This window comes from Daldinia loculata, assembly GCF_022478755.1.
Source record: "Daldinia loculata strain CBS 113971 unplaced genomic scaffold F4817scaffold_21, whole genome shotgun sequence".
In the NCBI taxonomy this organism is placed as follows: Eukaryota; Fungi; Ascomycota; class Sordariomycetes; order Xylariales; family Hypoxylaceae; genus Daldinia; species Daldinia loculata.
The window spans coordinates 188,191-214,818 of record NW_026054875.1 but is presented as its reverse complement, the minus strand read 5'-3'; the positions used below and the strand labels follow the sequence as shown (position 1 = coordinate 214,818).

At 47.0% G+C, this 26,628-nt stretch overlaps 10 protein-coding genes and 1 non-coding gene across 11 annotated transcripts; 4 read left to right on the top strand and 7 right to left on the bottom strand.

Annotated features, from left to right (window-relative positions):
* Positions 1-131: 131 nt before the first annotated feature.
* On the bottom strand, positions 132-3,159 carry F4817DRAFT_94087 (P-loop containing nucleoside triphosphate hydrolase protein). The gene is made up of 3 exons (XM_049308069.1): positions 2,537-3,159; positions 2,185-2,472; positions 132-2,079 (listed from the first exon to the last, which is right to left on the bottom strand). The coding sequence occupies exons 1-3, from the start codon at positions 2,903-2,905 to the stop codon at positions 379-381; spliced, it is 2,358 nt and encodes a 785-aa protein (XP_049159576.1). The 5' UTR covers positions 2,906-3,159; the 3' UTR covers positions 132-378.
* Positions 3,160-3,508: 349 nt separating this feature from the next.
* Positions 3,509-4,603, top strand: F4817DRAFT_336090 (uncharacterized protein). The gene is made up of 2 exons (XM_049303101.1): positions 3,509-4,463; positions 4,541-4,603. Exon 1 carries the CDS (start codon positions 4,079-4,081, stop codon positions 4,460-4,462), a length of 384 nt encoding a protein of 127 aa, XP_049159575.1. The 5' UTR covers positions 3,509-4,078; the 3' UTR covers position 4,463; positions 4,541-4,603.
* Positions 4,604-5,127: 524 nt separating this feature from the next.
* F4817DRAFT_336086 (Microcystin LR degradation protein MlrC) lies at positions 5,128-6,973 on the bottom strand. The gene has a single exon (XM_049303100.1). The coding sequence runs from the start codon at positions 6,878-6,880 to the stop codon at positions 5,366-5,368; it is 1,515 nt and encodes a 504-aa protein (XP_049159574.1). The 5' UTR covers positions 6,881-6,973; the 3' UTR covers positions 5,128-5,365.
* Positions 6,974-8,460: 1,487 nt separating this feature from the next.
* Positions 8,461-8,776, top strand: F4817DRAFT_315379 (uncharacterized protein; the record flags this gene model as incomplete). Its single annotated transcript, XM_049300529.1, has 3 exons — positions 8,461-8,504; positions 8,569-8,633; positions 8,685-8,776. 3 exons carry the CDS (start codon positions 8,461-8,463, stop codon positions 8,774-8,776), a joined length of 201 nt encoding a protein of 66 aa, XP_049159573.1.
* Positions 8,777-9,211: 435 nt separating this feature from the next.
* On the bottom strand, positions 9,212-11,604 carry F4817DRAFT_94047 (delta-1-pyrroline-5-carboxylate dehydrogenase 1). The gene is made up of 3 exons (XM_049308068.1): positions 11,255-11,604; positions 11,081-11,188; positions 9,212-11,021 (listed from the first exon to the last, which is right to left on the bottom strand). Exons 1-3 carry the CDS (start codon positions 11,441-11,443, stop codon positions 9,519-9,521), a joined length of 1,800 nt encoding a protein of 599 aa, XP_049159572.1. The 5' UTR covers positions 11,444-11,604; the 3' UTR covers positions 9,212-9,518.
* Positions 11,605-12,155: 551 nt separating this feature from the next.
* F4817DRAFT_94045 (uncharacterized protein) lies at positions 12,156-15,054 on the bottom strand. The gene is made up of 3 exons (XM_049308067.1): positions 13,375-15,054; positions 13,247-13,325; positions 12,156-13,193 (listed from the first exon to the last, which is right to left on the bottom strand). The coding sequence occupies exons 1-3, from the start codon at positions 14,887-14,889 to the stop codon at positions 12,325-12,327; spliced, it is 2,463 nt and encodes an 820-aa protein (XP_049159571.1). The 5' UTR covers positions 14,890-15,054; the 3' UTR covers positions 12,156-12,324.
* A 1,062-nt stretch (positions 15,055-16,116) lies between these two features.
* On the bottom strand, positions 16,117-18,502 carry F4817DRAFT_336082 (rhomboid-domain-containing protein). Its single transcript, XM_049303099.1, has one exon. It carries the CDS (start codon positions 18,320-18,322, stop codon positions 16,580-16,582), a length of 1,743 nt encoding a protein of 580 aa, XP_049159570.1. The 5' UTR covers positions 18,323-18,502; the 3' UTR covers positions 16,117-16,579.
* Positions 18,503-19,249: 747 nt separating this feature from the next.
* On the bottom strand, positions 19,250-21,853 carry F4817DRAFT_94013 (carboxypeptidase S). Its single transcript, XM_049308066.1, has 4 exons — positions 21,106-21,853; positions 20,585-21,018; positions 19,772-20,530; positions 19,250-19,709 (listed from the first exon to the last, which is right to left on the bottom strand). Exons 1-4 carry the CDS (start codon positions 21,444-21,446, stop codon positions 19,519-19,521), a joined length of 1,725 nt encoding a protein of 574 aa, XP_049159569.1. The 5' UTR covers positions 21,447-21,853; the 3' UTR covers positions 19,250-19,518.
* Positions 21,822-23,134, top strand: F4817DRAFT_336080 (uncharacterized protein). The gene has a single exon (XM_049303098.1). It carries the CDS (start codon positions 22,155-22,157, stop codon positions 22,722-22,724), a length of 570 nt encoding a protein of 189 aa, XP_049159568.1. The 5' UTR covers positions 21,822-22,154; the 3' UTR covers positions 22,725-23,134.
* Positions 23,135-25,549, bottom strand: F4817DRAFT_336079 (cytochrome P450). Its single transcript, XM_049303097.1, has 7 exons — positions 25,145-25,549; positions 24,975-25,095; positions 24,749-24,924; positions 24,413-24,593; positions 24,307-24,358; positions 23,616-24,256; positions 23,135-23,546 (listed from the first exon to the last, which is right to left on the bottom strand). The coding sequence occupies exons 1-7, from the start codon at positions 25,410-25,412 to the stop codon at positions 23,381-23,383; spliced, it is 1,605 nt and encodes a 534-aa protein (XP_049159567.1). The 5' UTR covers positions 25,413-25,549; the 3' UTR covers positions 23,135-23,380.
* A 974-nt stretch (positions 25,550-26,523) lies between these two features.
* F4817DRAFT_t85 lies at positions 26,524-26,595 on the top strand. The gene has a single exon. It is a non-coding gene; the product is annotated as a tRNA-Met (tRNA).
* The last annotated feature ends 33 nt before the right edge of the window (positions 26,596-26,628 follow it).

Sequence of the window (26,628 nt, the reverse complement as noted above, 5' to 3'; positions counted from 1 at the left end):
ATAGCATACCAATACTCTTTTCTCTACAATTAAGATTCATTTCACCGAAATATTATTACATTTTTCTACGTGAAAGTATTAAATGTTTATGGGGGGGGTACCTAAGCACCTGTTCGATGATTTTATCAAAGGTACGAGTACTAAGCAGAGCATGGAAATTTCTACGAAACGGCATCTTAAATAAAAGCTAGCCTTCTAAAGAAATTATAGACATTACCCGGCAACTTCATAAGGATTAGATGTGACATGCGTTTAATTGGCGGGACACTAGATTAAGTTCCGAAAGGGATTGGGACTTATATTAAAGACCTTTACCCTCTTCACTATCTACCATGTTCCATTCTCCTTTTTATGGTCTCTCGAAGCTCTCATATGCCTTCATGAGTCGAAAAGTTCCTCGACGGTCGGAAGCCTAGGTATGATAAACTCCCGCCTATCGTCGCGGACTAGTGGCAGCATTAGGTCGTTGCGTTTGGCGGCTTTTTCACGGTTTGCCGATCTGATGGCCGTATCAATACGGGAATCTTCGGCATATAAATGGTAAACCGTTACTGGTTTTCTCTGGCCCATACGATAAACCCGACCTTTGATTTGCTCCTCTTGGCCCGGAGACCAAAGAGGTTCACTGATTAAAAGGTGGTTTGCACCAGTAATATTTAGTCCCGTACCACCCGCTCCAACCGTACATAAAAGTACAGCCGAATTGCTTAGAGGATCGTTAAAATCTCTCAAAACCTCCGCTCTGGCTTCCGAAGACGCAATTGTCCCATTGAATTCTTTAGCCCTTATAGCATTGCGTTCTAATGCTACACGAATTATATCTAGAAACATGATGTAGTTTGAGACAATCATGATCTTATCGTTAGGTTTTTCAAGGATGGACTTGACTGTATTGGTGATGCTGCAGATTCGAGGCGAGAAGATCGCCCCGTCCGGCCGACTTTGGAGATAGGTCAGCCATTGTGGTCTCTTAGGCTTTTCACTAGAGTCGAATTCAGAAGATAAGTCCTCTATTAAAGTACTTTCTTCGTCAGACGACTCATTAGAGACGTCCTCTTCCTCATCCCTTGCAGCGTTTCTACTTTGGGATCCGCCCGGCCCACTGTGTTGAGACAACCACCGCAAAAATGCTCTTCTCTGATCTTCATTCAGAGAAGTTATTGTCGAATCCGAATTCAAATCTTTGCTGATGGTAATGAAACGATCGAATTCGCGGGTTACGGATTCGATATGGGCTGCATACTCAGTCTGGTCCCATTCACCTTCAGTCAGTCTGCAACTCAATAGAGGACTAGAGGAAAAGGACTGTGCTTTCCAAAAGAGCGAAAAGGCTTGTCGCCGTAACCTTCTGCTCTGGGTCCGGCTACATTCTTTACTCTGGCCAAGGAGTTGTTTGGCCCGAGATACTATCAGCTCAATTGCAAAAAGTACCTCCGCGTGAGTAGTCCAATTCAGGGCGACCGGAATATCCTTTTCGAGCAGAGCCGGTAGATTCAAGATCTTTTTCGGTCTTGCTACCAATATGCCCGCCATAAACCTCTTTAGCAGAAGCATGCGCGAGTTGGCAGGGTCGTCTAAGGTATTTCGGCCTCCCGATTCGCTAGATGTGATTTTGCCGGTATTGAAAAGGGCTTGGAAATGCTGTAGGCTTAGGATCGGGCAGCCTGGTAATAAAGACATTTGGCCATAAATGTCGTCTAGAGTATTATAGGCCGGAGTTCCAGACAGTAAAAAAATGGCCTGGTATTTCAAGGACTTTAAGGCCGCCCACAAAGCAGTGTCAGAATTTTTTGCGTCCTGAGACTCGTCAAAGATGAGGACGGATGTCGGCCGGTTGAGAATTTCGTAGAGAGGTGAATGTAATGGCATATATATCTTTTTTAGCCCGTTTACCCCAAATACATCCCGCGCCACAGCCAAGGACATGCCGGAGACCGTATCGTGAAAGCTTTCATATAAATATAGATCCAAGTAACGTTGCCTCACGAAGCTATGGCTCGTAATGACCACATCAAATTTTAGCAGTTGCCGGACCGGGTAATCAGTACGATCAAGGACAACTGCAGAAGGTCGCTGGTCCTGTAGAAATTACGCATCAGCTTCAAGCTCTTATAAATGAATAAACTTGTAGGTAAAGATGAGGTAAATCATTCGATTAGATGCTAGATAATCATATTTACTTACCTTTTTGAAATGTCGTTGTATTTCATCGTACCACTGAAAAGTACATGATTTTCGACAGACCACAAGTACGAACCCTTTCGCGGGAAGCTCATCACGTAATCTGAGCGCTGCAATTAAGGCTGTTAATGACTTGCCTAAACCCACAGGATCCGCGAGAAAGCCTCCTCGAAAACTGGATTTTCCAAGGCGACATAGTTTCTCTTGGCCGATGGCCTGCCATGGATTTAATATAGAGGCTAAGCAAGGAAGGACAGTATTTGCTTCTATTCCCGAGTCTGTTACGGACTCCTATATTGTAAAATTAGTATCACCTTTCAATAGCCTAATGTTGTCAAAAGTCATTTGAACTTACAATATGAATTTTGAATTCGGGGCTGCCAAGGTAATCTAGCATTGAGACAGTTGCTGTCCGAGATTGGCCAGAAATTGGAAGGACAGAATGAGTCAAATCTAAGCGAGGATGTGCGAACTGCTCTGCTGGGTCCAGGTTCATTTCTCCAGCTTCACTTACGGAAACGGAAACGTCTTTTTCTCGATCCGAACTGCTATCATCTAGTGATATAAGGTATCGGCTAGTGACTAAATCGCGCGCTATCTGGCGGAACGGATTGTCCCGTTCGTAATAGCTGTCATCCACTTCAGCACGGTGATTTAGTTCCTTGATTCGGGAGCGCAAGGACTGGCCGTTCCTGCGCAGCACAGTTTCCCAACTTGGAGCCATGATGATACGTCCAAATAGAGAATAGGATGATGCGTGTAATGTGAAGGGAAGTCAAATGTGTCAAAATTTGTCATAGACTATGACGAGTTGAAGATTATACCTTGGTGGTAGCGTGCCGGCCTTGGGTTATATCCCTAGGTAGGTTGTGAGTTTGTTGTTGGTAGAGGTGAACAGGTAGAGGTGAATTAGTTGATAGGAATGAATTGGTAGGAGTGAACTAGGTGATACGTTGTAGTGGCAGGGTGAGAAGCAGTTGCGGGGCAGTTGCGGGATAGTTGCGGGATAGTTGGCAGTCATCAAGGGCTGGAACGAAGCACCGGGTTGGATATGTACTTACCTGAGTATCAGGTACCTAAGCCGAGACAGTCCCGTAGAATCAACTACGCACTTTCGTAGTACATACCAGTACACAAGAATTGGTGAAATGGGCATATGGGTATTTGCTAGGTTGGGTAGATCGCTTTTGTAGGATATCTGTCCAGTTTAGGTAGAATTCTTTTTCATTTGCTTAGCAAACAGGTAAAAATGAAGGTGTACATGTAAGGTATTTTTGAGGCAACGGGGTTGTTGGGTGGCGGTGAATATATAATTATGTAAGGACCTCCACCCTACAACACACAGCAGCTCATATCCCTCATCTTTCGTCAGTAACTCAATTGTACAACATATACCCTAACTTTACATCTGGTAGCTTTCACTATTCTTTTGATTGTTTTTTCTTCCCGAAGATCAATCATATTGCACAATAGATTGCACCAGAGGGAACCACATAGAAGACATCTACCAATCAACCACGTCGTCTTAGAAATCTCCAGATCTTGGAGATCTACAAGCCATTCGAGCCTCATCATAGTCTGGATTCCTCAACGTCTGACGGTACCACACACAATAAGCATCGTGTCTACTACGGGACAACGACGTTGCTTTGGCTTGCTCCGTCCTTCAGCCACGAATCATTCCTACAACTCATTCAAGATCCACAAGATTCATATAGGGAACCGATTAAAGCTGCGGAGAGCAAAGGACGCGGCACGTCATACTCGAAATCCCGCTATATCAATTGGTTTACTACCGCTCTTCCACCTCCAGCCTCATTCGCCTGTGAATTTCATGTGACAACCTCTGCATCAGTAGCGAACTCACACCGTGCGTCGGGCGAGAATATAGGCTCCTATGGATCACCAACCGGCGGCGGAGTCACAATCGGGGCTATCTTTACCTGAATTAAGCCTCCTACAAGATTTGGCTGACGCTATCCGCAAAGTCCTAAACACAACGGACAAACGCGGTAGCCAGAATCAACACAGCTCAGAAGAAGACCGATTGTATATGGCTGTAGATAAAGTTTTAGATGATATGGAGCGACGACAGTTAGCGGCGATTAGATACGTGTCGCCAGAGTCGGTCAAAAACTTATCACCCCCTATCATCAAATGGTTCGAGGATGTAGCTCGAGACGTAGGACGGGAGCTCGAAAAACCCGGCTCGGTGCCGGATATATACGAAAAGGCGAAGAAGGCGTCTGATCGTCTCTTTGAAAAGATAGATCAAAATTGAAGTAAGACAACTTCAATGATCCATTAGGGGAAGCTTACTACGAACTGGCTGACGGATAGTTACTTATGAATGTGATAGGGTTCTTCAATCTTCAAGTGTACCTAGATAAAGATAGGCGTCAAGATATATTCGCTAAAACAACCTAAAATCTTTCAAGTATGCTGCGAACATTTAACGTAGAAGTAGCCTATTTTTAATTATATTATAATTGATATTTTTTTTATAACGGTTTAATAATTTAATTTTTAATATAATATATTTCTCCACCCCCGAATTTTCAGCTATAAATACTAATGGTGTTACAGTTAGCATGGCCCCTGCACTAAGGATGACACGCTTAATCAAAGTGAGCTTCAGATTTTTTTGCCAAATTTTTTTCTCGTGGTGTTTGAAGATTGTCTTTTTGGGAAGTTCCTTGCAGGAACTTCCTGCAGGGACAGAATGTTAAAAATGTGGGGCGCCAGTTTAAAGGAAAGAGCGTTCGAGTCTACGGATTAGCTTTTTACACTTTCCTCAAGTGCCAGCAGAAACGGTGGAGTACTAATCTCTTAATCAACCTCCTTCGAAGAAATTCTTCGAAGAAGTCATCATTAGTACAGGGCCATGCTAACTGCAACACCATTAGTATTTATAGCTGAAAATTTGGGAGTGGAGAGGTCTACTCTTCTCTGTATCGTTTCAAATTGACCAAATGCCCGAAGGCAAAAATTTTTCCTCTACTAATTCGAAGCTTCCGCTTGGAGTTTCCAATGGGTAGGTTGGCCAGCGGTGTTAGGATCGGCGGCGTCCGCCAACCTTGTATGGGGGGAGGACCCGAGGGGGGAGCAATATTACAATCTCTCGGTAAACATCACGAATTTTACGCATTTATATCATCGCAGCTAGTAATTGTTCCCTCAAGCTCTATAACGGCTCATTGGACATTGGAATCAACCTCGCAGAAAGGTCAGGGTCCTCAAACTGGCGGTCGAATGGCCACATCGGACGACTGATCCGCTTATGCCCCAATCGTTCTAGATCTTGGTCGACACCACCGGGCGTAAGACCGAGCATCCAACCGTCAGCCATATCATATAATTCCGGCTCCAAGTATCCTATCTTGACGATGACGATATCTGCGGACCGGGGTGCGAGGTTTAATTCCGTAAAATCACTTTCGTGGTGGTACGGTTTACGCAGTTTAGTCAGGATCGCGAAGACGCTGCCAACCTGCAGCACGATCTCAATCTCTGCGTGGCTGTCGCCCTGCTTTATTGAATGCACCCGTCCTGTCATAGTGATGGGTCCAGCATGAATGTCATCTACTTCTGCCCCAGCTGTCACCGTCACAGTCGCCCCGACGCCCGCCTCGACCGCCTTTTGGACCGCTTCGGGGCCCGGTACGCTGGCATAGATAACTTTCGGGCCTGATTCCGACTTGAATTCTGGACGCGCGAGGAGCTGCGTTAGGCCCCAGGTCACATCTCCGGAACCTCCGGCCGTAGGGTTGTCACCCGAGTCTGAGATAAAATACGGGCGTTTATCTGATGCTAATGCTGTGTCTAGGCACTCTTTAAATGACCCCGTAGGTGCGACGAAGGTAAAGTCCTTGTGCGAACCCCAAAATAGCCGTGCTAGTCGCTCTGCGCCTCTGGTAGTCGCCTCTCTGTCCCAACCAGTTACTACGACCGCAGCGCGGTTTCTGGGCTCGTCAGCCCAAGCGTAGCCAACCCATATGGCCGCATCCAATACCCCTTCCGCAGCCTCAACCTCAGGCACCGCGGCGTAGATACGTGTAGCCGGCTCATCCCTCGTGGAAGTTTGTTCGCCAGGGAGTAGAATCGGAATCGGTACGCAAGCCTTGAACGGGCGTATAGTATCTTCACCATTCGCCCGTCGCTGAAGCAGATCAAGCAAGTTCCTGAAAGCCCTCTCTTTTGTTTCCGCGACATCTACATGAGGTGCCGTGCGGTAGCAGGTAATTAGATCCGTCTGATGCGCTAGTTCCCGAGAGACGTTGCCATGTAGGTCCATCGACGCCGACACTAAGACATCAGAACCGACGACCTGGCGGCAGCGCCTTAGTAATTCGTATTCTGCATCATCGAGACCCTCAACACACATCGCACCGTGTATATCAAACCAAAACCCGTCAATTTTAACTGCAGCCGCTATCTCTGTAAGACGGCTGAGTATTTCCGAAGAGAGCGACTCAAAGGCATCTCTAGTCACGATACCACCCGGTAAGGCATGGCCAATAAGCGCACCGCGCCACTCAACAGCATCGCCTAGCGGTGTACCGGCTTGAATGAAGGGGTACTTGTCTATGATCTCTGTGCCACGCCGGGGGTGGAATGCCGGCGCGAGGGTCCTCGACGGCGTGAAAGTTGATGTTTCGCAGGCTAAACCGGCGATGGCGACAACTGGACGACGAGCCATGATTATACTTTATACAGCAATATTACACTAGCCCAAGTTCCAGAGAAAAAACATATCACAAGATTGTTGGTCCCTTGATGAGATATCATCCCCGCATCCCCGCATAGGGAAGCTCTTCTATCAGAACGCGCTATGTATAAATGTACCTAATATACCTATAAACTAGGCCTAATAAAGACCAATAGGATTACATTGAAGCATTATTATTACACAGCAGGGCAAGTCTATATATATTATATACGAATAATAGACTCGGCCATCCTATAGAAATATAAATTCAATTTTGCTTGCCGAAAGATCTCTCAGCAACTAGTTAGGTAGTCTCATTAAAAAATCAGAATATTCGATTTTCTTTTATAAAATGAGGCTATCATTCAAGGTTATCCGTAAATGTTCGTATAATAATGCTAGCACTCCTTTATACGAATATCTCTATATACATGTCGGTGATCTTATATAATTATTTGTCCGTTGCTTAGCTAAACGGTAAGCTGTCCAAGTGGATGTATGTAGTTAAGTCGTATCAGCGGATTCTAATAGTCGTATGTGTTAGCTTAGTATGAGTTTACTCGCTCTTATCCTAGGTTGTGATTCGTAGACCTTCATCTCGAGGTGCGGGAAAGGTACAGATACATGTTTCATCTAAGTCTAAGTACCTACTTAGACTTAGGTAACCAAGTCTTTTAAGTCTTTGATTAGTCGATAAAGGTAGAGTATGTGCGTGTGCCTCACCTGATGCCTTGTGAGATAGTTTCGGCCGACCTTTTATTTAATCGAAGGGTGAGTTAAGAGGTTTAAGCAATGGGATATATATAATAGTAATGAACGGTCCATTTTACTGTGGATAGGTACCTCTATATATCATAACACAGAAAGGTGTCTTAGAGAACTGTAAGATTTTAGAGATCCAGGAATTGTCTAAGCAAACAGCTTACACGAGAATATTTTAGAAGATATTCCCCGGGGCTCTCTTAGAAATCTTGTTTGTTAGACTGTATAAACAATATTTTAGATTTACATCCGAGGAACTCAGCGGTAGAGACAACAAGGAACGTCTGCAATCTTAGTGCCTCTAAACTCATAATCTTTGACGACTTGATCTCGTATCCGAACTATTGCGTGGTTTCTATCGAGTTGACGTAAGAAATGCTTATTCTCTGACTAAAAAAGCTTGATTTGAAGTCATGGTAGCTTCATGAGATAAGATATATGGCAGGGACATCCCGTCCTGTTTCTTCTCGAGTTTGAGGACTACCACAAGAGAATGCCAGGAGAGTCCCAGATATAAGAGTGTGCGGAGATGCGGAAATTTTGGATATAACATTTCAATCTAATCGAGCTCCTTTATTACCTCTTATCACACGTAACCCGACGAAGTATTGCGTATTTATTCGCGCGGCATGATACCAGGAGTAATGAATCATATACTACTCCCGAAAAGGTTGTCTGTCTTTCGTCTCTTGAGATTTACTTAAAGGCCAAGTAGCCCCCTCGATCATTTGTTTTCTTTAATCGAGAACCGCGAACTATAAATACAAGATTATACAATTCGAGTCATATATAAACGTAATTCAGACAACATGGACAAGCTGAAGAAGGCAAAGGACTCCGTAACTGGCCAGACGTACGTGGTCTCTCTCAGCAGGACTCCCTTATATGCTATGCAAAATAACTCATAACTGAAACAGTGCGGCCAACCAGACTGCCCAACAGCCCGGTAAACATGCCACCAAGGATACTATGGTCGATTCCAGTATGTTATGGTCTTTACTCTAGTATCGTGCAGTTAACTAAAGGCATTCAGTGGCGGATCGAGAGGCACAGAAGAAGGGCGTTCCTAGCGGAGCTGACCCGATGATTAATAATGTCGTCAATGATGAAGCCAATAAGTTCTAAGCACGAGCTTTGGGACAGTATGCTATGGAGTGTCTATTGATGATATTAATACATACCTAGTATATATCCGCTAAATCACCTCCTATTTCTATCTATTGATTTTCGTGAAATATACCTTATTTATGGTTCCGTTGTGCTAGCACGATTATTATCCTCTTATCACAGTTTATTAATAAAACCCCCAGAATTTGTAAGTGTATTAGGGATGTTTATTCTAGAACTCTAAGCCCTAGTGAGAACAATGTCGCTGCATATCCACCGTCAGCATACCCTTAACAATAGACAAACCCGGAGTACAACAGCATTATAGACATGGAGCAAATAAATAGACGCCATTCCCGAACCTAGGCAAAGTGAGAGGTAACGCGAACACGACAGGCGAGCTACGAAATCCGACCAGTAGCACCCAAGCACATTGTTGTATGGAGATCTCGCTCTATGCCCGTAAAGAGGTCGCATTGACATGAATCTGCGTCACCATAATCTACATCGAAACTATAAAAATACCATTCATAATGGGATTAAAGGAGAAACTGCCCGGAGGAATCCAACAATCTACCTAAGGCACCTAAATATCCAATCTTAAGCAAGATAACAATATCATGCATAATGACTTTCATTCAGCATACTACATGCCGTACTCCATATAAAGAGCTATATCATACTTGATATCGAGCAATCACAACCATCGACCACCAAACCACAACCCTAGGTATCTACCCCCTAGTAACTCCTCACCAAACTAGACCTCATTACTAGGATACTCCACCGTATCACTAGGCAAAAACTCCTCCTTAATGCTCCTCAGACTGACAAACCTGCTGATAATATTGATACTACCCGCCTTATCGTTCGTCCCGCTAGCCCGCGCGCCACCGAACGGCTGCTGCCCCACCACCGCGCCCGTGCTCTTGCAGTTGACGTAGAAGTTGCCCGCCGCGTTGCGCAGCGCGTCCTCCGCGGCGCGGATCGCATGCCTGTCCGACGCGAACACGGAACCCGTGAGCCCGTACTCGCTCGTGCCGTCTACCAGCTTGCACGCCTCGGCGAACGCCTTCTCAGCGTCGCCGGCCGTGTCGTCGTACACGTACACCGTTAATATCGGGCCGAAGAGCTCCGTCGATAGCAGCTTATGCGTCGGGCTGCTGGCCAGGTAGATAGTGGGGTGGATAAAGTATCCCTTCGACCCGTCGTACTTGCCGCCGGTTAGGAGCTCCAGCTCAGGGTCGTTCTTGGCTTCCTCGATGACTCCGGTTAGCTTTTTGAAGCTGGGCTCGTGGATCACGGGCCCGATGAAGTTCTCGGGTTTCCACGGCGCGCCGACCTTGAGCGCGCTGGTCTCTTTGACTAGCTTCTCCTTGAACTCGGGCCAGATCGACTTGGCGACGTATACACGGCTCGTAGCGCTGCACTTCTGACCCGAGTACTCGAAGGCGCCGCGGATAGTCTGGACCACGGCGTTTTGGACGTCGGCAGACGAGTGGACTAGGTGGAAGTTTTTGCCGCCGGTCTCACCTACGATGCGCGGGTAGCCTACGTACCGGGCCTCGGCGATGCCCTGCCCGATCTGGCCGTACAGCTTGCGGAATACGGCTGTGCTGCCGGTGTAGTGTAGTGCAGCAAACTGCTTGTGCGCGAGTACCGTCTTAGTCACCTCTTCGGGGTTTCCAGGCACGAACTGGATTACATTCTCAGGTAGTCCCGCCTCGAGCAGGATCTTGTGTAGCAAATAACCCGCTGCAACTGCAGAGTCGGATGGCTTCCAGATCACCACGTTACCCAGAAGCGCAGGTGTTCCTGCCAGATTGCCCCCGATAGCAGTGAAGTTAAAGGGGCTGACGGCGTAGACGAAGCCCTCCAGCGGTCGGTATTCGATACGGTTCCATAAACCAGGGGAGTTGTGGGCAGGTTGTTGTGCGTACAATTCTTCAGCATATTGGACATTGAAGCGCAAGAAGTCGCACAGCTCTGCTGCGGCGTCGATCTCGGCTTGCCAAGCATTCTTGCCCTGGCCGAGAATTGTAGTGGCCATAATTTCATATCGATACTTGGTGGCTATGAGATCTGCTGCCTTAAGGAAGACGGCGGCCCTGTCTGCGAAAGGGAGCGACTCCCATGCTGGCTTCGCGGCCAAGGCTGCTTCGATGGCTTTATTAACATCGGAGGGACTAGCTGTGGAATAATTGGCTACCGGCGTGTTGTGGTCGGAAGGGTTATGCTGTGTAGATTTTTGTGATGTTTTGACCTGTACGGGAGATTAATCTACGGAGCTTAAGAGGAGATTGGCGTTCATATTATACGTACCTCCTTGCCCCCTATCACGAGCGGAATTTCTATTGGGCCCTTCTTCTGTTGCGTCTCAATTGCAGCAATGAGTCCTGCTCTTTGCGCCGAGCCCTTCGCATATATGTGCTATGTGTCTTGTTAATTACTTGGCTGATAATTGGCGAGACTGAAAAGCATGTAGAATAAACGTACGTTAGGTTCATTTGTAACTTTGGGTATCTTGAAAGTAGCCAGCGACGTTGTTCTGGCGCTCGTCGTACTCAAAGCCCTTATATTTCTGGGAGATCGAAGAGCTGGCAGACATTTAGAGCAAACCCTCGAAGATAGAGTCGGGCTCTGCATTGCCCTCACAAGGCCATAGCCTCTGCGTGTAGACGCCATATCGAATATACGAAGAGGGAACAATTATCACCGGGTTTGGTTGTAAAAGGAATCAATGGATTGGTATCTTAGTATGTTATTATAGATCAACGAATTTTCATCGTTGGATATTGCAATTTGCGTGCAACGTAGCTACTTATCAAATAACAGAAGTCAACAGACGATGCTTCATCGGCGCTTCAACTCCGATGATTATGATGTATGAGCTCGCTTTGCTACGGCATAAACGAACGACTTTGCGGGGCAAAGAAGCGCGAAGTCCCAATTGAAAGGAAGCACCAATTAGGAGCTTGATATTTGCTGCAGACGAGCCGAATTCGGCATGAGCTTCTTGAGCCGCCTTGCTAATCCTAGTTCGACTTATAAACTGGAAGCTAACAGAACTGAAGCTAACAGAACTGAAGCTAACAGAACTCAAGCTAACATCCCATTAGAACGGAGACCGGCTAAATTCGTATCTCGGCGTCGGACCCGCTGGGTCTTATCAATTCTTCAACAACTTTTACTATCGACTCGTAAACTGTCGAGTAATCTCAGCATATAGACTTAGGCTAGGCATCCTGCATAATAGGATAGCGAACGATGCGAAAACGCCTCTTTGCACACTACCTATAACAAGCTACCAATGGTGATATCAGCAGTAGAGTATAAAATACATAACTATTGAAGGGGATTCAAAAACCAATTCGTTATAGCAATCCTCTTCCTGGGGTATTATCTATTATCCTTCGTCTATTGTTTTAAATACGAGCTTGTATTCATGATCCATTCTTGAAATATACCCGACAAGTAGATGGTATAGTAGACCGTGTAGCATATACGCCCTTATCTCGGTTACGGCCTATGCTTGTATGCCAATCGCGCTCCAGCTAGGCTTGCCTCTAGTGAGTAGCTTCAGGCGCCGAGACAGGCAACGAAGGGGCAGTACTTGGGGCAAAAGAGCTCGCAGCTCCAGCCGTGTCTGGTCGGCTTCGGTGGTGGCGAAGATGATGAGTGTGCGCGTTGGTGCTAAACTTCCCAGCTTCGTAGTTAAGAGCTGGAATCGTTAGGCCGTACGGTTCGGTCTTGCCCTCTTTATCATGCTGGTCAATCTCTACCCGAATGCAGACGTCGAGACCACCATCGTTATCTTTGCCATGCGTCTCGAAATTCGCGGCCTTGTGCTTAGTGCCCGCGCCGAGTTCGCCTTTGGATAGGTATGAGTGTCCATCCTTACCATCGAACTGATTCTCCGACGGATTGGCTTCCGCTGGTTCTGCGTGACCATTAGCAGCCCCACCCCTATTGTTCGGCGAGTTTTCCGTGAGAACAGCGTAATTTCGGCTAGGCATCGTGACATTGTTCGAAGACCGGGTCTTGCTAGAATTCCCCGGATCCTTATCGAAGAGTGCCATGAGCGTCTCATCCGTGTCCGCATCGAGATGATGGATTTTGTTACGGCTTGCTAGGAGGTTGGCAATTGCTGCCGGCGGGGGTTTATTCACTATCGCGGAAGATACTACGTTGACTATGTAACGATGATCGGCTTCAACTGGAATGTGCAGGTTTGGGTTTGAGTAAAACCGTCCGAGAGCTGCCAAATGAACGTCCCCTCCGAGAATGGTGAGGCGGACCGAGAACTCTGAGCAGACAGTCTGAAGCCGTTTTATTAGAGCATTTCGCTCTTTCTTATGGGTCCTGGCGGTATAGTGGTCGTCCAAATCATCTAGGAGATCCACGCTACCGTCGAAGTGATTAAACACGCCGCCACCTATGACAATCATGAATAACCGCGATAGTTAGACAAATCAAGGCAGTACTTACCGAATCCGAATCTTCGGTTCAAGAATTTAACAGGTGCAATAAGGGGGCTGCTGAACACGTTCTCCAACCAAGTGAGTCGCTAGCACTATTAGCTAAGTGCGATACTTCAAAGAACACAAATACCTTACCGGATACGCAATCGGAATACCTAGCAACAAAATCAAATGCCTAAAGGGTCTACCAGCTGCTGCCGCTGCTCCTAGTTCATCCTTCACGCGACCAAAAATGAGGTCGTACGTCTCAGGATAGTTAACCTGGTGTCGTGTACGTTCGGTACGAGCGTCAATGCCAAGGAACGCGATTCTGGCGCCGAGCTTGGAAAACATGTTCATCGAGTGCTGGGCGACGTATGGTCCGGGACTGCTACCGATGATATAGGACGAGTCAAATGATTGCTCTCTCACAAACGTATCCACGAGTTGCGCCGGATCCTGTTGCTGTAACCCATGCTCTGGGGTTGCGGGAACATCCGACGTGTATGTCGAAGGAGGTGGCGCTAGGTGATGCTGGAAAAGCATATAATATTTGTGAGCAGTGCCACCAATACCTCGGAATACATCGCACTTCATGAACTCGTTAACATAGGATCCGAAACCATCAATAATATCATGGTCGTCCCAAATGTTTAGCTGTGGTATTTGTCCGTTGGCAGCGGCGAACGGTTCCGTTGAATACCATCGAATATAATTATTCAGGTAGTAATCATCGCAAGCTGCTCGCAAGCTTTCTGGAAAAGGGAAGTCGCGTCGTTTCTTCGGGTTCCCTATATCGGTCCATTCGCGAAGAGGCCCGCTTACTCGAATACCATCGTTATAGATTTGGTCGCCACCTCCTATCATTACGTGGAATGGAGCTTTGGCATGATTTCTCACTACATCATTCCATAGCGCCGGTCCGCTCCAGGCGTCTTCATCCGTGCCTACGCTGAAGCCATTGCACGAATGGAACATGATTCGCATCGACTCGTCGATGGCTGGAACGAAGAAGTAGTTCGTCTTTGGCTTCGTGGCGCTTTTGTAGCGCACATTGGCAATCGAGTACGCCCATTTCGTCTCGGTATTGCCGATTTCACAAGCAATAGGAAATTGCCAAAACGTGTTCCTAGGATCAGAATAGAGACAGATACCTGATACGTCAGCGCCATTCCGAACAGCACCGGAACTGCTCGTCCCTAGCGCCTCGGAACCGTTAACACTGGATTCCGGATGAAGTAAACCTGGTTGCCCGGTGGCTGTCTCGACGCGACTGAGGCTTAAGGTAGGGTGAAAAGCCTGGGTCTTGCCACCACCCTTGATAACAATCAAAACGCTTCCGTGCCACGTCCTATCTTCCATACGTCGGTAATTCAGTAGAGGTCCACACACCACCTCTTTCCCGTCGTCGACGATTCCTCCGTCGTGTGCGCCATGAACGTTACTGACAACAATTGGTTTATAATTTCCAGCTGCAGGCCCGTCGCTCTCGACGCGCGCGGAGTTGAAAAAGTTGGACAGGTCCTTTGTGTCTGCACTGGACGATTGAGCATCTCGTGCAAGTGCGGCGCGAGCGAAGGAGGACGACTCTTGATGTCTCCATTTATTGGCCGAGGCGTAAGGATTGCGCGGATCTTCTTCGATATGATCAACGTTCTCAGGCGTGGCCATGGTGCTTTCTAATACGACGGACCGACAGTTGCTTTAGCTTCAACTTGTTCTAAGTGTATCGCTTCTACTCTAGTAATGTAGGCTCGAAAAGGATTTGCTAGTCGGTGTAGCTGACGGCGCTGATAAGAGCGTATCAGTGTTGAGAATCCTCGATGCAAGGCACGAAGAACGGTGAAACGCGACAAGTTGCTTTATTTAGACGAGGTCTACAGAGGTTGCGCCGTGGCACGATTGGAAAGTATGTAAACAAATTCAAATCTCGGTTGGATGCAGAGCACGAAAGAGGCGTCGATAACGAGTTACAACAAGTTCGACAGATCAAGGTATCACCTAATAAACTAACAAAACAGGGACTTCAAATGTATGCCAAGAAACCGAGTACTCAAACACGAGTCGAACAAAGGGAAGCGAAAAGGAACAATTGCGATTCAATTCTGCCGATATACGGTAATTAATAATTACATTCAAGTTCAGCCCCCAGGGAAGAGAAACGAAACAAAATTGGCGAAATGAGGAAAAGAGAGGGTGTGGAAATTTTAGGTGAAATTGTGAGACAAGCGTGTGCCGATTCCGAACAATAAAAATCATAACAAGAATAAAATCTCACGATCAGCAGTTTCCGTTGTCAGCAGTGATGATCCTTCCCAACCAGTCAGGTACTAGCTAAAGAGCTACCAGGTAGGCAGCTGGGCCCGCTAAGGCATGCAGGCCGCTGCAGTGTCCCATTGGAGCAAGAGTGGAGCACGGGAATGATGTTATGTCGATGGTGAATGGTCACTGGTTAGATTCCTCGTGGCTATCTCTGTACCTAAACCAGGGCTTGCGCCAGGGAAGCCTATCCCAATTTAGGGCATGGGCCAGGTCAATATTACCCTTGATGTTCAACGTTGGTACAGCCGCTTTAGCATTCTAAATGCGATAAAGTTCTTTAGATTCGTACTAAGGTGCTTTACAGTTTGAAAGTTGTACATATTTAGTAAAACTCTATCTGAATTTACAGATCTAAGATGAGGAGCTTTGTGTAAAATGTCAATTACGGATATTAATATCTATTTGCTCTCATTGGTCATCTTGTTTCAACCATCTTACAGGATATGTCCCATAGAAATGCGCTACGGGGGATATTGCAGATTAGGTACCTACATGTATATCAGCAAGGGAGGCCTCGCTGCTGCATCGCCTGCATCGCAGCCTCGTCGGCTTTGACCTTGGCTTCGCTCGAGGATGCGATAGAATAGTCTCGCAACTTGCTCTCTCAACCACAGATATTTTCTACATATTGTCATACGCCGACGCGCGTCGAGTATGAACCCGTTAGGGCAGATGACAGGCTGAGCCATGGAAATGTGTACATGTCTTACACGTTTTCACTTCGAAGCTATTCGTTGGTTTAAGCGCACGCATCTGCTGCACATAAGTTATTCCCCTAATTAGAACTGCTACCCTAAGAAATGACGTACGTCCCCTGTGGGTAGGACGAATACTCCGCAAAGGTCATGCTGGGTTCTTAACAGGTATTACCTGATATCTTGAGATGGAGTCTTTCTATATACATACAAGCTCTATCATATCAGTCAGTATATTGTACAATATTTACATGGCCGCCGCCTTTCAACTTCGAGACCTGTAAATATGTACAGGGAGAATAGAGACTAAGTACATGTATGTAACTAGTAATTTTGGTCATCGCTTAACGCCCGACAGCCGTTTGGAGCGTCCCCTTAGAGTCCTTCTCCTTTACTTGAACAGTCTTCTCCAGTGCGCCCATAGTCTTTAGCCTTTCGGCCCTAACCCTCGCCTTCTCATCCATGTGTCTCTTGACAAGGTCCGCCCCGGCTACGCCCGCTAAGATACCTCCTAAGTGCGATGCAATGTCGAGGTTATGTGACCTCTTCGAGAATAGGGGGAGCACATGTAGGCCCAATATTAGGCCGATAAAGGCTAAGCCCTGCGGGCCAGACATCGGATCAGGGGGGTACCCAAATAGTTTAAACTCGTCGTACTTGTGTAGCCAGAAATATGCACCGATGATTCCGTAAATTGCCCCCGAAGCCCCAAGTGTCGTGTACGTTAAGCCTCCAGAGAGAACTAAACGTGTCAGACTACTCATGAACCCTAAAGTTCCAGAAGCAAACCACAAGGCGAGAAAATTGCCCCTTCCAATCTCGTCGTGAAGCCGAATGCCGAAGAACCAAAACGCTACCATGTTTAAGGCTACGTGGCTAAACTTGTGATGAGAAAAGATCGCTCCAACCAACTGGAGGGGCCGCGGTGTCGCGGGAATAACTATGAAGTATCGGTTCAGGAGCGCCCATAGCGGTGGTAATTTCCAGGAAATCCAAACTGTCAAGTTAATTCCGATGATAGCAAGACAAGTTGCAGCTGCAGGCGGAATAGTCGGCCATAATCTTTCAGATCGTTTAGGCGGCGTGTATACGATAGCATACGCGGCGCATCCCGCCAAGACTAGAATGGTCATAACAAATTGTGGGAGCAGACGTTCCCAAGCTTTCATCTCGGGAGGTGCCTTGAGGTCGGATGTTGCGCGCGCTGCCCACTTCTTCACGAACGGGCTCAACTCTTTCGGCTTCTGCTGCTCAGTCTGGAGAGTGCCGATGTTCTTTGACGCCTCCTCTTCCTCGCGCTTCTTCCGTTCTTCCTCCAACCTCTTCTCTTCCGCCTCGCGTTTCGCAATGTTATGGGCGCGAATTCGGTCGAGAGGACTTACTCCATAAGGTGAATCGGTTTTATTTATTTTCGGGAGTCGTCCGGTTGGGGTTAAAGTTTCATTCGTTACGGTATCAGAAGAGGGTCCTTGCGGGCTACTTTCTCCGGTTTGCTGTTCGCCACTCTCGTCTTCTAGCTCTAAGTATTGGAGCTCATCCTCGGCTCGTAGGCCAGCATTAATAACCTCGTCTACGGGAATATTAGCACGTAGATATCCCAATGCTTTCCTTTGATCCGCAGCGCTGAACTGGGCCGTATTCGCTCGAAGATTCGGGTCATCTAGAGTTCCTGCTACTCGACGACCATGTAAAATTCGAAGAAGCTTGTTTGCCAACGAAGCAGGGAGGTGCCCTCCACCAAATATCTGGTTAACCTCTCTTTGGTTGAGATCTTCCTTTCGGAATGGCAAGCCCTGGCTATCTTCGTAGGAATCAGGTACTTTCAAGTAATGTGTAATCGCGCGGAATCTAGACAACATTCGAACGAATATTCGAGGTGACAGGCTATTTGGACGGGAATTTCTCGGAATTGTTAAAGGGCTCATGGCCCCTCTGTTATTATATCGGCAGCATGGTGTTATGGAATGGTGCCTCGTCGAAAACGAGCGAGCCGCATAAGAAATCAGCGAGCTCCCGGAGTTACCAGTGATGGCCCGCAGGCCAAGCTGAAAACTTGACAGGGGAGAGAGTGAGGGGAGAATAGGCATGGTACAGTTGATTATACCATCATGCTGCTATATCACTTTTAACCTTGTGAGACCCATAAGACTTATATGGTCGAGAGAGATCTAGGTCTTGAGCATGTTGCCGGATAGATTTGATACTTTTTACCGCATCCGATTTTCAATGGACCCATTTCAATTCAACGTTTGCGCCAGCTGCAAGGTTAGTTGTATCACGCTAATATGATTGGCTCAGGGGCAACCCCGCGCTAACTTCAACTCAATTCAGTGGAGCTCTTAAATAAGGTAGGTACTCGTACACAGACATGAACCTCTTACTATCTAAACCGAGGGCCCCCCCTGTGGGGACCACAAGAGCCCGACTTTTAGCGAAGCTCATGCTTATGTCATCCCGTATGTCATCCCCCCTTATGTCATCCCATCCCCTTATATCGTTTTTCCGAAATTTAGCCGCTCATCCCACAGGGTCACGTGCCACCACGCCAGACCGCGCTCGGGGGCGCTCGGAGGGCGCTCGGCGCGCTAACGCGCGCCTCGCGCCCCCCTCGCGCCTTCCCTCGCGCGGCCCGGCGGTGGCACGATGCTCTAACTATCCATTGCCTATCTTTTGTTAAAATAAGACAAAAAAGGAACGTGTGAGATTCGAACCCGGCTTCCTGTAAAAGTCATAGTTATGGCGTTGTCCCAAAAGGATTTAGTTTTACACTTAAGAACATATAACCTATATGTGGCCTTATATTGGCATATGGCCACCTAATGTAATTGGTTAAATTTTTAGCCTAAACCTAATGCACAAGCCACCCTTTTCCCCAATCCTCTTATCTCTTTTATCAAAAGCCTTATCCTCTTATCGGCTCATCAAAAGTCTTATCTTTTATCAAAAATACGTACCACCTAAAATGTCCAAATTAAAACTAGCTTAACACTAATCATGCAGCTAAAACCTTAGCCCCATATTCTAGCCTATTACATACCTGGGACCCACAACTAAAAGGCACTAGTGGGTGCACAGACAAATTGCCTAATTAGGAAATATCCTTAACTTGGCCTGGCACAATAACCCTCCTAAAAGTCGGGCATCACGCACAATCCTATGGATATTGCTATGTACATTTTTCGTTGATACTTTACGTAGGCAATTATCGTCTTCAACGGTATGGAAACAGAAGAAATATCTCTATTCGGATATGTATCTTGAAGAATAAGACGACTCACCCAAGTCACAATTCTCCAATATCCACTTGTTCCTCAAAAGCCGCAACAGGAGAGACATCAAAGTTCCTAATTAAGTCGTAATAGAACCTAACAATTTCCAAATGCGCGTACATATCTACCCTTTCATCGACCGTATGAGCATTGGCGTTACTTCCCTGGCGAGTTGGCGTCCACCGATAAATGTGGTTGGTCAAGTCTTAGAAATCAAAGATTAGCAACTGTTATTAGACGTCTAGACGAATCTAGAGCTTCACTTACTTAGATAGTGGCGAGTGTCTGTGTTACCCGTCATGAGTTCTCCCACGGGAATTACCTTTCCGCCTTCGAAAGCAAAGCTATGCTGGATCGTCCCCGAGAAAACATCCCAGATTGGCCCTGACGTCGGTGAGATCGGAGCAACTAAAGTAGGTTGAGACGATGTAAGGACGAGTGTTCCGTTGTATTCCACCTCATACATCGGGTCTACAGCTCCGTCGCTGAGGTTCTCATCTAGTTCGATATTTGGATTGTGTTCCTCCCCTTTGAAGGCGCTGACTGTCAAACCGAACTTTTTCACGATTGGCTTAATCTGTTTCAAGATGTTGGCCTTCACTGCTGATATAGAATCCTGAGGCGCGATGCGGTGGTTGACACCGATCTTGATATACTCCGGCATAGCATTGATTTTTACCCCTCCGAGGAAATAGTCGACAGCTTGAGAGGTCTGTATCCGATACTGAGTCGGCCGATCGATCGTCGCCAGTTCTTCGGTCAATGATTCCAAGTCCCCTTTGTTTATTAGCTTAGTGATATTTGGTGACGCGTCAGGGGAATGTTTTGCCTGGCAGACAAAGTGATTGTAGATGGGCGACCCCTCGATGAGTTTGGGCTTCCACGGATTAGATTCCAGATGGTTGACAAACTCGGCCATTATACCAATGCCAGTATGTGGAAAAGGCGCTGATGAGTGACCTCCGTTTACGTACAGTTCCAACCAGATATCAACATGACCCTTTTCCATAACGGCAGGAAGGGCATCTACGGTATATAATTAGCCTAGAAGTACGAGAAAACGTATACTAACATACTCACACAAGGTATCGTTGCCAAGGAGTTGTAATCCCATTCCTCCTTCATCGAGGATCAGGGCCATCGAATTAGGGCCATACCGCTTTTCCAGGTAAGGCCCAATATGACCAGCTCCTCTACGACCTGAGCACTCCTCATCAAATCCAAGTGCGAGTATTATAGTTCTCCTCGGCACCCAGCGAGGGTTTGATAGCAGGGCTTCTAGAGCAGAAAACAGGCCAGTCAAACTATTCTTGTCGTCCGATGCACCCCGTCCCCATAGCCATTGCCCATCGAAATGGGCCGAGAATGGTGGATACTTCCAAGTTGAGGCGTCGGCAACGGGCACCACGTCTTGATGCGCAGCTAGCAGGAGTGGTTTAAGGGCAGGTTCCGTCCCCTTGATCGTATATATTAAACCGAACGTATTCACCGTCTCGCGGGCTGCCCGAAGGTGACTATAGACCGCGGTCAGCTCGGAGGATCAGTAGAACATCACGAGTTGCTTAATGGTACTAGCAGATAACAATATTATAGACACTTACATATTAGGATACAAAGCAGCCAAAGCCCTATGTAAGTCGTAGAATACATCCCATCTAGAGTCTTCGCCGGGTTCTCCGTTATCATCGTACGAGATGGAAGGTATCTTCACAATGGTACCATGCCTCTTAACCTGAAGCAGCAATGCCTCTTGATCAGAGAAGATATCACGAGCAGCCGGCAGTCCGTCTTTCGAAGGGTCCACCACTGGCGGAATATCGCATTTGAAAGAGGCCGGGCTTACATCGTCGAGTATCTGTTGAGGCCCATCTTGGTGAACTGATCGAGCTATAGTAACACCCGTTAGGGTACTGGCTACAAGAGCTAGCTTAGACACGATCATGGCAATATCTAAGGAATACCAACAACAATATAAAATAGAATTAACGTCCCGTTATATACACGAAATGACCAAGAATTCCGGAAATTGGAAACGGATACAGATGATAAATATAACACTTTCACCTCCCCAGCTCTGATAGCTACTCCAATTCCTGAATGTGACGATAGGAGCTCCATCTTGTAGAGAGCATCAACTCTGAATGGTCAATTCGAGCGGATACGACTCTTAGGAAGATAAGGAGATTCGCACTATACCATTATACGTAATAAGATGCCGAGTAGTATGCCGAGATACAGGGCTCTTATCACATCATCCAAATTTCCTCAGACGGCCGAAACTCCAACGGTTCAAGGTGGAGAGAGTTGCGATAGCGGTCGTGATAATCTTATGTAAGGTAAGTAATACTGGACATATAAATATATATCTGTATCAGTGCCCCCACATTGCCCCTCGGTACCCATATTATATGGCCCAAGCTCCTTTTCAAAGCCCCGCTAAAAAGTTTCTGGAATGTCTTATCGATGGCTCTGATGATGTAGGTGGTAGGTACCTAAGGTAAGTACTTCTGTACAACTTCCCTCCAGGCAGCTTTCAGCATTGCGACAACTTTAAATAACGTCAAGCTAAGAGCCCTGAACTTCAATACATAGGTTGGTTTCTCAACATACTACAAGGCCAACTAGTAGAAAGCCAGACCCCTTTTACAATATGTCTTCCGAAGCACAACCCATAAACCCAGCACGCTTTGCCGAAGCGCTGAAGGACTTATCCGCCGAGAATCTCGCCCTCAAAGTCTTGGAGCTACGTAATTCGATAGCCCATCTAGACTACTCCAACGCTGAACTTAGGCCCTATGCCGAAGGGCGAGCGCCGACTCTAGATCAGCAGGGCGGTGCTACACAGCCGGACCAAGACTGTATCGACGCCATCGCAGAGAATGAGGCTGTTATCGCGCGCATGCAAGAGCGCATCGAGTTGATACGGGCCGAAGTTGAGGGCCGCGGACTTAGCTGGCGCGAACTCCAAGGAAAGATCGACGATGAGGATGTTACTCCAGCCGCAACCGATAATGCCAACACAGAGACCGGCAACTCGACAAACGGAGTAAATGGTCATGGAGCAAACGGGGAAACCCAACACCCGGCATGGCGAGACGGCACGTTCCAAACGGGAACGTTAAGTCAACTCGGAGATGAAGAGCGGGAACTTTTACGGCAGCTCGAAAGTCGAATGCCGCCTGAAGTCGACGAGGACCCCGAAGGTGGCATGCATCTATAAGCTAGTCTTGTGATGTATTTTTGATGTGCTAAGACATGAGGGGGCAAATCATATCGCCGTCGGCTTCAGAGCGAGCAAGAATTGATAGTACCGGGAGCTATTTTATACAGAAGAAAACATCGGCATCCCTTTATATAAGGAACTAGTTGTACCTTATACGGCGGGGTTGAGCTGGAGGGTCTTGAAAGTAATCTACCCCGAGTCTACGGGGCGAATAATCCCACGTAGGGATGGTATGTGTAGTACATTTACTGGCACTTAGCCGCACCGTTGGCCACCATACGGGGCGTTGAGGATTCCTTGAGACCGTCCAAGTCGGTAGAACACTAGACGATAGTGTCATATACGATGAGGTAGACTTTAAGTCGACATCAATTGAACTAGCTAGTAAAACACTTGACATAAAAAAGGGGCGTATCGTAATGAGTTTGTCGAAACTTTCTCGGTTTCCCTTTCATTACTCCTGCTACAGTTCGTTCTGCCAGTATCGCCCAAAGCAACTAGCGGTCCTATTAACAAGAAAGTTTGTCTCTTCGCGCGAACCAACAGGAGAAAAACATAAGTCACATTTAAATCCACCCAGAAACTATTACAAACCTTCATGTGGCCACCATATAGTGATATAGCATACTATAGGTAGGTACCTAGCTTAAGAGCTATACAATGACTACTCTTACGCCCTTGCTATCGGCGCTAGTCATAGGTATAACTATATCATAATCATATCGAATATCCTCCTCGGTAGTTTCGAACAGGCGCATGTGCGGAAATACGCGCAACACCAACACGGTAAGACCGAGGTACAGCTCGCAGAGCGCAAGACTACGTATTGCAATATTTCATTAGCAGCACTACACCGAAGCAAAACTCCAGGCGTCGGGATTCACATACTTCATACCAAAGCACATCCTGCTGCCCTTCCCGAAGGAGAGGTTATGCTGTTCAATCTCCCTCCTCTTTTCTAGATTGGCATCAAGCCACCGCTCGGGTGTGAACTCGTTTGAGTTCGGGAATAGGGTCTCGTCGTGGTGTATTAAGTGTGTTGACATGCCGATGGCGTAGCCCCGGGGGATAATATACGCAAGCGGTACGCTCTTCTTGCTACCCTCTGGTTTCCATTCTCCGCGGTACACCAGGTCCTCCTCGGTTGCCACGCGGGCGGTGCGCGCGGACGTGCCGTACGACAGTCGCAAGCCCTCCTGGATCACCGCGTCGAGGTACGGCAATTTCTCCAGCGTCGTCCAAGGGGGCAAGTTCTGCGGGTCGGATACAGCGCCGCGTAGCTCGTCGGTTAGCTTGCCCAAGAGCTTCGGTTTCGTCAGAAGGTGGTATGTAATGACGCTAAGGGCCCAGCTTGTGGTCCCGGTGCCGCCGCCCATAATGGCGGTGGCCTCATTTACGAGCCGGGTCATGGTTTTTTCTTGCTCCGGTAGGTCTGACTTGAGTAACTCGGCAAAGACGGTCGGGCGCTCGCGCTCGATGCCCGCTTCCATGCTGATCTTGACTTTCTTAACCATATTGGGTATGGTGGTCTATATTTGTCAGTTCGAGCCTATGACTCGGTAATATTCTTATTACGCACATTTAGCGTCCGGATCATCAACGCAGTGTCTCGAGGTAGGTAATTTGAGAACCTGGATTTTGTCAGTGGCTAAGATATAGTATAGTACTTCTAAGTCGTAACTTACCATGGACTTGCCGCTGCGATGTAGTTCAGGAAGGGAAAGAAGCGGAATATATGAACCGTGCTTAGGATAGAGATCTGCGACTGGAGGTAATTGGGTTCCCACGATTCTTGGTCGAGATGCCCTAAGCTTTCGCCAAAACTATAGTCTGAGATTGCATCCGCGGTGAAGCAGCTATAAGCCACTACAATAACGAAAGTCAATAATTACTTCTTCGTAAGAAAACTAGTGGTCTAGATATGTCTTGGGATTGGGAACTCCTTAGTCGTTGCTATAAGGAAATACCAGTTCTGGAGACGAGATAAAAAGGGGAGATAAGGAATTCTCTATACTACATACTCGCAAGGTTGAAGGGACCCGCTTGTGCCAGCATCTTATCGCAGAGACGCTGGGCCAGACGCTGGATCAGCGGCTCGAGCTGCGCGAGCTGAGCCCTGGAGAAGAATTTTGCTACTGGGATACGGCGTATGCGGTGTAGATTGTGGTCGGAGGTTCCAAAAGTAGAGGTACCCATACTAAGCTCCTATAAGTTTCAACCCCCTAGTAAGTTATGCGAAAGTCTTACGCTGAGCCGTTTACCTGGTGTGGCGACTTGTCACGCTTCCTACCACCTAGTGCATAGATCTCGTCTATAAATCGGAAGTCGTTGCAGTGAACCTCGTCGGGATTAATACGAACTAGGGGGCCTCGATAATGTTAGTTTAACGTCTCGATAGCGCGTGGGGATATCAGTACCGTATATTTCATGCATTCTCCCTATTTCATGTGTGTATCGCCCGAACTTTACTACATCATGATAGAATTCAGGAAGATATGTTGCAGCTGCTAGTCTCGGGCCAGGGATGCGGCTGAGAGGGTGGAAAGGGGAGATATTCCACAAAGCACGAACGAACTGGTAAGCTATCCAACTGAAAACAAGAACGAGCATATAGTAGGCTGCCATAATCCCGAGTCCGCTTTCACGGGACGGTAGGATGGACAGCAGAATATCCTGGAGCGCCATGGCATAAAACTTGAGGATAGCAGCAACGGATTATTATGCTAATCAACAGCTTATATTATAGTAAGAAGTCCTTGATCAAGTTGACTTTCTCGAGAAATACCCCTCTTTTATGATGCTTACCATCAGCTCTATAACAGTTGTATGGTAACACAATCATCGTGGTCGCATGAGAAGTCACCTTAGGTAGGTAGTGTCTTAGGTACTTGCTACATCAACCCCTCAAATTTTAATTTGTGATAGGTGCTATATCCGCAGAAATCACACGTATCGACGTAGAATCCGGGTTGCCCTTCCTTTCAAGAGTGGCGGGATGGACTACATTGGTCTTCATAACTCTTTGTGTAACAAGGGGATCATTGCCGTTTTATGAGAGGTATGCCTACATACGACAAGATAACGTAACTTAGAGGTGTGCCACCTTCGCAAAATATAGAAGTTCCCATTAATACATCAGGGTAGAGAGGTTCTTGTAACTTATCAAGGCCATCCAAGCCTCTTTCTTAAGAGCTTCTGCATGCAGGTGTGTAGATGGAGGACACACCGATAGGTAGCATTTTAAATGAATCTTATTAAATCTTACTTAGACCCATGTTATACCCACGTTAGCTTCCATCTTCCCGTCTTGCCTGTATGAGTAGTTTCTCGTAGTTATATATAATACAGTTGGGTAGTCTTCTGCCTCAAAATGTATAGGTAGACTCATGAACTGAGGACTTATATGCTTATCGATAGATGGTTGAATTTCGGGATAATAATGAACAAGAGCAGCATTAACTACGAAGTACGACAGCTGCATATGCATTTGTATCTTCTATAATGCTTGGGTACTGCCTAAGTAGGTATATACGAGTATTGTTTCCGTCCGATCTTTTCAAATTTATTGTCCATTTACATTGATAGAGTGGAGAAGTTGGGAGGCGCTTGCGCAAGTCAAGTTTTTAACCTAGGCTGGTGGTGGTGCTAAAAAGCCCGAGAGCCGCATAAAACTTGGTCGGCTCCATCATTAGATTAGTACTATGTATTCCACCTAGCGCTGCATGCTTTGGTTATATAGCATTAAATCAGGTCTCCTTATCAACCAATGGTCGTAGCCGACCACGAGATTCTAAAAAGCACCTTGGCGCAGTGGAAGCGCGCCGGGCTCATAACCCGGAGGTCCTCCGATCGAAACGGAGAGGTGCTATCTCGTTCTTTCTCTTTTTGCACTTTTGCAAAT

Coding starts and splice junctions, on each gene's coding strand:
- F4817DRAFT_336090 (XM_049303101.1), top strand. CDS start 4,079: ATGGATCACCAACCGGCGGCGGAGTCACAATCGGGGCTATCTTTACCT.
- F4817DRAFT_94087 (XM_049308069.1), bottom strand. CDS start 2,905: ATGGCTCCAAGTTGGGAAACTGTGCTGCGCAGGAACGGCCAGTCCTTG. Junction 2,473..2,536: donor CCGAATTCAAAATTCATATT/GTAAGTTCAAAT, acceptor TTTACAATATAG/GAGTCCGTAACAGACTCGGG. Junction 2,080..2,184: donor TACAACGACATTTCAAAAAG/GTAAGTAAATAT, acceptor TAATTTCTACAG/GACCAGCGACCTTCTGCAGT.
- F4817DRAFT_336080 (XM_049303098.1), top strand. CDS start 22,155: ATGTCTTCCGAAGCACAACCCATAAACCCAGCACGCTTTGCCGAAGCG.
- F4817DRAFT_94013 (XM_049308066.1), bottom strand. CDS start 21,446: ATGATCGTGTCTAAGCTAGCTCTTGTAGCCAGTACCCTAACGGGTGTT. Junction 21,019..21,105: donor GCTGCTTTGTATCCTAATAT/GTAAGTGTCTAT, acceptor CGCGGTCTATAG/TCACCTTCGGGCAGCCCGCG. Junction 20,531..20,584: donor CCTTGGCAACGATACCTTGT/GTGAGTATGTTA, acceptor TATATACCGTAG/ATGCCCTTCCTGCCGTTATG.
- F4817DRAFT_336079 (XM_049303097.1), bottom strand. CDS start 25,412: ATGGCGCTCCAGGATATTCTGCTGTCCATCCTACCGTCCCGTGAAAGC. Junction 24,594..24,748: donor GGGTCCCTTCAACCTTGCGA/GTATGTAGTATA, acceptor TCGTTATTGTAG/TGGCTTATAGCTGCTTCACC. Junction 23,547..23,615: donor AGGATGTGCTTTGGTATGAA/GTATGTGAATCC, acceptor TGCAATACGTAG/TCTTGCGCTCTGCGAGCTGT.
- F4817DRAFT_94045 (XM_049308067.1), bottom strand. CDS start 14,889: ATGGCCACGCCTGAGAACGTTGATCATATCGAAGAAGATCCGCGCAAT. Junction 13,326..13,374: donor GTATTCCGATTGCGTATCCG/GTAAGGTATTTG, acceptor TAATAGTGCTAG/CGACTCACTTGGTTGGAGAA. Junction 13,194..13,246: donor GAACCGAAGATTCGGATTCG/GTAAGTACTGCC, acceptor TGATTGTCATAG/GTGGCGGCGTGTTTAATCAC.
- F4817DRAFT_336082 (XM_049303099.1), bottom strand. CDS start 18,322: ATGCCTATTCTCCCCTCACTCTCTCCCCTGTCAAGTTTTCAGCTTGGC.
- F4817DRAFT_94047 (XM_049308068.1), bottom strand. CDS start 11,443: ATGGCGTCTACACGCAGAGGCTATGGCCTTGTGAGGGCAATGCAGAGC. Junction 11,189..11,254: donor AAGTTACAAATGAACCTAAC/GTACGTTTATTC, acceptor CAAGACACATAG/CACATATATGCGAAGGGCTC. Junction 11,022..11,080: donor TCGTGATAGGGGGCAAGGAG/GTACGTATAATA, acceptor TCTCCCGTACAG/GTCAAAACATCACAAAAATC.
- F4817DRAFT_336086 (XM_049303100.1), bottom strand. CDS start 6,880: ATGGCTCGTCGTCCAGTTGTCGCCATCGCCGGTTTAGCCTGCGAAACA.